Source organism: Trematomus bernacchii, unplaced genomic scaffold (assembly GCF_902827165.1).
Source record: "Trematomus bernacchii unplaced genomic scaffold, fTreBer1.1, whole genome shotgun sequence".
Taxonomy (NCBI): domain Eukaryota; kingdom Metazoa; phylum Chordata; class Actinopteri; order Perciformes; family Nototheniidae; genus Trematomus; species Trematomus bernacchii.
Window position 1 is genome coordinate 9300 of NW_022987757.1, and position 9463 is coordinate 18762.

The window sequence follows — 9463 nt, forward strand, 5'->3', positions numbered from 1 at the left end:
ACAATAGTATGGGTAGCCAATATTGACACTATTCTTTTGGTTTGTATTTTTTATAATATATGATATATATTCTATAAATTGTTTATTGATAAAATAGTTAGGATCATCTGTTTTAACACATCCACTGAAATGAATAACACCGTAAGGTTTAAATCCACGATTATCACCCTGATTGATGGTCCGATTAAACCAGTCATAAAGGGAAATATCATAAAACAATACGGCAGGAAGATTAACATCGTCTCACGCTACATTTTACATATATTGTCATATAGCTCAACCCTGCAATGAGCATCCTAGAAATAAATGAGGAAGCAGACTAAGTGCAATAAATGAAAAGGGCTTCAGGGAAATTGTAAATGCTAGCTACACTTTGGTTAATAGTTGCAGCTCTAATAGAGTGAGTTATGTATCAGTAGATTTTTGGTACTAAATGGATATTGAAGTGTGTGACTGTGAGATACGCTTCTTCAAATATTCCCTTAGATGAATTACCTCAGGGTTGTGCAAAAAAAAAAGAATCTGTCCTAGTGATACTTGTTGAATAATTGAATAAGCAACTCTATATCTAACTCAATTCAAATCTCTGCTGAATTATTATGTTGGATGAGTAAAATGGCACAATGATGCACAATAAACACAACATTTAATTGATTTCAAATTAAGAAGAAACACTTTTTTATTAACCCAATCTCAACAGCAACAAAGTTGAAACATTGTTGTAGGTTTTCCTCAAAAGTCACATGATGACAAATCACAACATTTTCACACCATGACCATAAACAGAAATATACCCCAAGTTAACCACATTCATACAGATGGTTACATTGAAGGAAGCAAGCTATATTGTATAACTACAGTATGAATAGTAATATATAATGGTAATAGTAATGATATTGATTTCATATTGATAGATTAAAAACAAAGACATACACCCAAAACAATCTAATATCTAATCAGGTTACCACATTAATTCACACGATGGATATCTTAAACAAACACCACTAAATATTTAAAATCCCTAAATCACACCTAAAATTACATTTCAAATAGCCATAATATGGTATTAAACAGTGATTCTTAATTAAAGCTGATTTAAAATGATCACATTTTGCACTTAGATTAGTTTATAATATTAAACAGGGCTCTAAAAACTGCATATATGGCCCAATTGTGCATAATGCATCCTTATTCACTTTTAAGTCGTGAAGTCACATACTCACTTGATCAAATTTCTCGATCACCTTCAATCAGTATGAACCAAGGAGAGCCAGGAAGTGTTTTCTTTATTTTTTCAGGTTTAACTTCCATTTTCCAAAACTTCAGATTCATCCAAATTGTGTGAGGAGACAGTGTCTCTCCTCTGCATGTAAATAAAGAAAGACAAGTGTATCAGCATTACCAAGAGCAGAGCTGCAACTATCTTTACTGAAGCATGGTGCTAGTCTACAGTGGAGCTACATTATTAGTAGCTCCACCGAAAAATAGATCCAGCTTCTCACTTTACTTAAAGACGTAACCTTTGTCTTTACTACATATTACAGGCATATTCCCCCATTTTCTTACATGTACAGACCAAATTATAAAAGTAAACTAATTGAGGAAGTAATCGCTACGTAATCAATGATTAAAATAATCATTAAGCAGCAGGCATAGATGGTTTTAACTCCAGAGGCAAGATCAAAGTGCAATTGAACTGCAATTGTATCCTTGAAATCTGACGAGATGTAACGAAAGTAATTATTCCTCCTTACCTGCTCATGTCCATATACTAAAACTCATACTGTACATATTTTACACTGTACTACTATGATATAATATCACTGCCATTTAATAAAACCTCCTGCCTTGTTTAAAAAAAATGGTGGTGCAATATGCCTTTATTTGACAGTTGTAGTGGAGACAGATATGTTTGTAAAGAGAGTACGGGAATGACTTGCAGTAGGCGGGCCATCTCCTATTCCAGACTTTCAAACTAGAGTGTTTTTCTTACACCTCAAGTGGTCCAGCCAATTAGGAAACAAACTAAGATTTGCTGCTCAGGGCATTTGACTTCTATTTGACAACTAACTACTCGGCTATAGGCAGTCCGTTATGTCTTAGATATACATATTACCTGGAAGTTGTTCATTCCTTACTCTGATCCACTCTTCCAATCGCACCTTGGCAGCTTCCAGACTTTCAGGATCAATCTTCCTGCTGTAAACCCTGAAGAGCGTCTCAGAGAAGTGCACTGGGAGAAGCCTCGACACCTGACAAGAATGATAGCAGCATAAATATAATAAAAACTACATAACAGAGGTTTCTCTACAAAGAAATACACTAAAGCTCACACAAAAAAATATCAAGATTGAGATTTTTGTCGTCATTGTTCTGACCTCTTCTTTGGTGATTTTGAATGCTTGGGTAGGGGTTTTCTTGCTGTAGAAGTCCATACTATCGATGGGGTCCTTTCCCTTCATCCCATAGTCCATAGTAACAGGCTAGAAGAGAAGGTTGAGACAGAAGCCTGTTCTTTATTCAAAAGTAAATCAATGGAGATGGCAGTATCTAAAAAACACACCATTTTAAGATTAGCGAAGCAAAAGTAAGTACACGAAAAACTCACTAAAACTACAAAGTCCTTCTCTGGCAGCCCGTCAGCCTGAACTCCCTCTTGTGGAAACAGGTCCTTTTTCAACTGAGATATCCCCTTAAGTAGGAAGGACAAAGGTTGAGAAGTGAGAGATGAAATACATTTGCAGTTCTTTCCATCATGAAAACACACAGCAAGAGGAGGTCCAAATTAAGCAGGTACATTAAAATCAAACATCTTTGTTTCTCGGTTTCGGCTGTCTGTCCAAACTCAAACTACAGATTTGCTCTCACCCGACAACAGGCCTTTTCAAAAGTTGTATTATAATGTATTCTTGATGCAAACCCTTTACAGTGCAACGGTCTGGGTTGCAGTTTATTAAAAGTTTATGTTGCTCCTAAAGTTATGTCTCATTTAAATGTCAGTTTAGCAGGTCATATCAAACAGAGATTGTTTTTAATCAGTATTAAAGAATGTTTTGTCACACCCCACATGATAATAGGTTAATCATGTTATCATTGATTATGTCATACTGTTGACATAATTATTAGTCAGGCACCTGACTCACACCTCACCAGATGTTGGCTTTGAGGCGCATATTTGCTACTTTTGGAATAATCATGGATAAATTCAAAGGGGAGTGCACCGCTTTTACTAATGCTAAACCTTTGCAAATAAGGCAAAAATATGGAGTGTAATTCTCAATCACTGCAAAAAGCGTTACTGAACTTCTGATAATTGCATGAAATTAAATAAATTAATATGCATACATTTGAAGTAAAATAATTTGTGGTAACAGAAGGCGTGTCTGCTCAAACTGAGATAGGATGTAATGAGAGATGTGTCATGAAACATAAATGAATCAAGCTTTCCTGAGTTTAATGTTTAAAATACATTAAGAAAATAACTGTTATTTAAAAAAAATTAAGTTTACGCTTTTGCCCCCTCCTGCCTTAATCTCTTTTGATGAACAGATTACTCATCTTTTTTCCTGCTGTGCGATCCCTGGAGATAAATGATTACAAATATGTGATGTAATACAGGAACAAAGACATTACTGCACACCTTGGGTTGGATTTTAGGCTTGATTCCACCCAGACACCTGTAGTGTTTACAATCGCCGATGTTTGTTAGAATCTCCCTTGCCTCTCTGAGATTATCCTCTGTGCCTGTGGAGTTGAGTATTTGGTCAAATACACAATCTAAAGGACAAACGGGACAGAAGAGCAAGTTAGAAGAAAGAAGGTAAAAACTAAGTCACTGACACTGTAAACTGAGAAGCATAACTCACAACATCTAAGCAGTATACCTTTGTGATAACATTTGTTCTACTTTAATTTGTTGTTAAAATTATGAAAAACACTCCATGACCAAATTTCAGCAAATTGCATTTGCTAAACCAAATTGTCTGTTAATATCATCTGTAACCAGAACGGCAAGTTTTTGTTTTTCCGTGAGCTGAAGAGCATTACTTTGAATCTAAATTGCCAATGGTTGTTTCTTTATTTAACCTTTACAAAACCAAAAACACAAGTGTAAAGGTGAAGGAAAATAAATGGTGAGTTAACCCTATCTGCTCTAATGTGCCTGTTGTCATTAGCATGTCCTTGTGGCATGCCCTGGCCAAACTCGTTACCCCAGTGACAGTAAGTACTAAACACACTGGTGAGTTTATTTTGTTGTGTTGTTAAATATACTAACAAGATAAAAGGAATACCCAGCACCAAAATGATCATTTCTGCATAAACAGTACTCGAAGAGTAGCACTGGGGAACTACAGAAGAGTAGTTCCCCAGTGCAACTGATTATGCAGAAGTGTTTTAAATAGTAAGTTTCCCCCCCAAAGAAGTGTTGGATTATGAATAATGCTTTGCTTTAATGTTAAAACACAAGCTCACAGCACACAGTGGTTTCTGCTGACCTGTCAGCTTGGTGTAGGCCTCCATGTCACCTATGGCTGCAGAGAGGTTGAACTTCCTCCCTCCTGAGCCTTCATTCTGGCTGTGCTCCAGCTGTGTGGAGGGGGTGGACATGGTCTCTTCTGAGTCTTCAATCTGGATGTGCTCATCTGCCTTTAAAAAGGCCTCTGTGATCCTGGACGAAAGAAATATTTTATCACTTTATGCATACCATACAAAATATTTGATTATGAAACAAATTCAATTATTAAAATCAGAGTACCAACGTGAGAAGGGAAGATACTCACATATACTCTATGATCTTAACCACGTTGTGCTGGTAGGCTCTTCTGTGGAGTGAGTACCTTGTGTAGAACAAGTCATAGAGATTGTTCACCTCCTGTTAACAGAATTATCTAAACGTTACCACTAATAATTTACATTGATTGCTGTTAAAAAAGCTGATCAAAAAGCAGATGTAACAAAGTCAGCACCTTGTCTCTAGTGCAGATGTGCTTCTGCCTGACCACCTTCTGCCCGTCCACCTCCAGCCCGTCCACCTTCTGCTCGTCCCCCTTCTGCTCGTCCACCTTCTGCCCGTCCACCTCCAGCCCGTCCCCCTTCTGCTCGTCCCCCTTCTGCTCGTCCCCCTTCTGCTCGTCCACCTTCTGCCCGTCCACCTCCTGCCCGTCCACCTTCTGCTCGTCCCCCTTCTGCTCGTCCCCCTTCTGCTCGTCCCCCTTCTGCTCGTCCACCTTCTGCCCGTCCACCTCCTGCCCGTCCACCTCCTGCCCGTCCACCTTCTGCTTGTCCCCCTTCTGCTCGTCCACCTTCTGCCCGTCCACCTTCAGCTCGTCCACCTTCTGCTCGTCCCCCTTCTGCTCGTCCACCTTCTGCTTGTCCCCCTTCTGCTCGTCCACCTTCAGCTCGTCCACCTTCTGCCCGTCCCCCTTCTGCTCGTCCACCTCACACACCCTGGCAAACTTTATGAAGCGGCCATGGTCAAAGTTGTTCTTGATGCCCAGGTGGTAGCTGTCCCTGATGAGACAAAGGCAAGACAAGTAAAGAAAATGTGCTTATTACAAAAACTAATCTAAGACACCAGGAGAATGCTACGTGTTCTTTAAATAACCAGGACTATGTTCTTAATGTGAATTATTTCTTTGTATAATACACATTTGTTTTATTGCATTAAAAAGTGAACTGCTCTAGCTGTTGAACCAAGCCTCACCTGGCAAAGTAGTCAAACTTGTCCACATCAATGCCGTTTCTTTTGTTGTTCACAATCTCATAGAGGAAGGACTTCTCCTCTGGACGGCCTTCATATGGCCATGGAGATGACTGCACAGAGTGGCTGGCATTAGGCATTGGCTATTGTAGCAATAACGATGATAAAACTGATATCATTAAATTCAAATTGCATGACTAACTTTCTTATTTGGTTTAATCATCTCTTTGATGAAGACCTCATCATTGGGCAGCATAACACATGCCTTCATCATCCACTGCAGATCCGCATTGGATTCCACCATGTGGTCGAACATTTCTACAGAGGCGTCCTCATGCTGCAAGGTACACAAATTCATTGATATATTAGTATGAGAATTCAAAGTGATAAAAATGAACAATGACTCACTGTTTAAATAGAAAGGGCCTGGCTTTGCTGAAAACATGACAGTATATGTTTACCAGATGACAGGTCTGTTGCCAAAACGTACATAACGACAGGGAGCTCTGTAAAGCAACAGCCTGTTTGCACCGCTCCCCCTATACCAGATGTTTCACCACTCCCACTCTTCTCATACATGTTTAAGTTATTGCTGTAACTGTAAACTGAATAAGTCAGAATAACATCAATTAATATCCAATAAATGTGAGGCGTGTCATTATTCTTAAGCCAATACATTGTGCAATCAATAAGAATGTATATTTCATGTTGATAAGTTAAATTGATAATGTTTTCTATTTTCACTTTTATTAAACTGAAACACCTGAATTAAGAGTACATATATATATATATATATATGAAAACCTTTCAAGAAGTTCTTGGAAGAAAGCAGACAAAGGTAGTTATAATATCCTTTGAGAGAGTACCCTGCATGTGTCTCATAATACCATGAATGCCACAACTAATTGCGCTTAAAGGAATAGTGCATAATTTTGGAAAGGATTATGCTTTATTGCTTTTGACTGAAAAAAGCAACAAAATACAACTAATTAATTAAAGGCAATGCTCCACTGAATGTAAAATAGTGCATGTGTAATAAGATACGATAATTATTTATTGTCAGATCAAATCTGACATTTTTCCTGCATCATAGCAGCTCCATTTGCAACATCAAACAGGGACAAATATTAAGACACGATACAAGGAAACAAACATTTAACATAACAATCACTGAAGAGAAAACATGCTTAAGACCCTCAAGCGCACATTTGACCTGGGATTGAGCTCTGTATTTAATTTGAGGATGGACTGGTGCACAAAGGAGTGCTTCAGTCTAACTTCATTAAAACGTGGGACCCTGTACCTCCGACTTGATGGTAACAATTCATATTCACTGTTCAGAACATGTTGGGGATCAGAGATGTTGATGGCTAGCCTCACTACGGTATTATGGGTTGATTCATAGAATTCCTCACAGGGGTGACCTACAATCTTTGAGAAGATTTTCAACTGGTGGAGCAGTTTTGACTTTAAGGCGGAAGACAAACACTTGTACCATGTAGTATTGCAATACTGTAGAACAGTCAAAATCACATATCGAATAAACATGATCAGATCATGACATGCAGCTGCTGGCTGTGTTTTATAAATGTGTTTTATTTCTGTTGTTGGGTATAATGTCACACAATACAGACAATAGGAATAATAATTGCTCACCTTCCAGGTTTTCATTTTTTCACGTCGTGGACCAGATGGGGGTGTTGCTTTGGGGATGAACATTTTATCAAACAGATGGGAAAAGGGTCCATGTCCTATATACGGAGAAAAATAAATATTTTAAGCAAATGGTGATTGACTATAAAACAAACTGAAGTGAGCCATTTTAACATTTTGTATATATTTTGCATTTTTTTTTCTTGTTCTCTGTTCAAAGTGTATGTGAAAAAAACTTAAATAACTAAACAGGTAATACAGGGTAAGAAATTGTTGTATACAAATCGTCATTTTGTTGATGAATTATTCTTTTAAACCCTATCACATATTAAAGTGGAAGGTGTGTATCACTCACCCAGGTCATGGCATAGCCCAGCGATCTGAACACAAAGGATGTCTCTCTTATTGATGTTGAGTTCTGGCTGCTTTTTCTTCAGAGCTTTCACAAGCTCTCCTGCTAAGTACCCCACCCTTCACCAAAGCATAGAGCACACAACAATAAAAAGTCATCACACAATTACCACTTGAGTGTCCTGCTGCAGAACAGGATATGCAATTTGTTTTAAACAGTTTATTGCTGCCATATGTAAATACAGTCCATTTACAGCAAACAAGTCTTCACTTAATATTAATTTTGATAACATTAACACACATTGGACATACCCAATTGAGTGTTCAAACCGGTTGTGGGAGGCTCCAGGATAAACAAAATAGCCCGCTCCCAGCTGCTTGATGTATCTTAATCTCTGGAACTGAGGCGTGTCGATGATTTTAACAAGAAGAGGGTGCAACTCCATACTTCCGTGGATTGGATCATTAAACACCTAACAGAATACGTACAACAAAAAAACCTGTCAAATGATGACCCTAAAGAGTACAACTAAAACAAGCTCCATTTCTTCTGAAGGCCCTGAACATGTAGTGTGAAGCAATAAATAAAACAAAATATTATATCACCTTGGGAGCTGATGGCCAGATCTTCAAGATACTATCCAAGATTTTCTGACGAACCTCAGGTTGACTAAAGAAATCGTGAAAAAAGAGCATAGTTATAAGTTAAAAGTCAAGCCAGGGGGAAGTTGTTGCACTAAATTAGTGCCACACTTCCTTCTTTTCAGGATGTTATAATTGTTTTTAAATTGCAACCTGGTTTGACAAGGGATGATACTCACTATATGCCCTTCTTAGTCAGATAATCATCATCGAGCTCCGACAGCTTGATAACAGACTTTCCTGGGTAAAAGAAGATGCAGTGAATTACAGTCCTGTATCACATTTTAGTTTTTTATGACAAGTTTATAAACTAAGTTGAATTTAAAAAAACAAAAGCATTTTTTTTCATCAGCTTATTCAATTAGGCCAACGATGATATAAAACCTAACCATCAATTTAAATGACCAAACCAGAAACTTACCTTTAAATGTATCTGCCCCTTCAAGTCCTTTTTCTTTCAGGTACTCACACATATCCTCCCCGCTCATTTCCCCATAGTTTTCTGACGCCATTGACAATGTTTTCTGTGTCTAACTAACGATAGAAGACACAAATGATGTCGCTCCCTAATACAGCTGATCATGAAACGTCTGCACAAATATACTCAGGCTTTGAGAAGTACCTGGCTTTTATGTCTCTACCACACCCATCCGATTGGTCACTGGCAGTGACCAATTTGCTGCCCTAGGCGAGATTTTAGCTATTTTTGTTGTTCATTCATATCTTATTTTACCTAGTTAACATTTATTTATGCATATTTTTATATCTCTCAAGTGTTAAACGATATTTTTGGTTTACTGTCCTATAGTATACATTGAAATTATTTCAAACCTGTTTATCCCAATAATTATAAAGGAGTGCCTTGGAAATATTTGTTTACATAAATTGCATTTATCTCTCTTGCTCGCTCCCACGCCCACTTTGGCTGTGAGCTGCGGACGCCTGATAAGCCAACACCCCCCACTTTCATCACTTACAGCGCCCATCGTACAGGGCAAATGAAAAGTGTAACCAGGGTGTTACATTTACTTAATTATGAATGTTGTTACATCAATGCCGAAAATTAGGATGAGCCCAAACAGTCAACAATGTTTTTTTCCCTCCCAGAGCTGCCAG

General features: G+C 38.0%; 1 protein-coding gene across 2 annotated transcripts; it reads right to left on the bottom strand.

Moving 5' to 3' along the window:
• Positions 1–653: 653 nt before the first annotated feature.
• Positions 654–9037, bottom strand: LOC117496589 (deoxynucleoside triphosphate triphosphohydrolase SAMHD1-like). Of its 2 annotated transcripts, XM_034148291.1 has the most exons (17): positions 8769–9037; positions 8527–8587; positions 8312–8375; positions 8018–8178; positions 7710–7825; positions 7358–7452; positions 5904–6038; positions 5705–5814; positions 5431–5511; positions 4968–4995; positions 4782–4873; positions 4497–4669; positions 3641–3777; positions 2609–2692; positions 2379–2483; positions 2117–2252; positions 654–1363 (listed from the first exon to the last, which is right to left on the bottom strand). In XM_034148291.1, the coding sequence occupies exons 1-17, from the start codon at positions 8857–8859 to the stop codon at positions 1329–1331; spliced, it is 1704 nt and encodes a 567-aa protein (XP_034004182.1). In that variant the 5' UTR covers positions 8860–9037; the 3' UTR covers positions 654–1328. The 2 variants fall into 2 exon arrangements, 1 of the variants encoding a protein (XP_034004182.1); XR_004557301.1 differs by lacking the exon at positions 654–1363 and having other exon boundaries at positions 2161–2252; positions 2379–2509; positions 8769–9035.
• Positions 9038–9463: the final 426 nt, after the last annotated feature.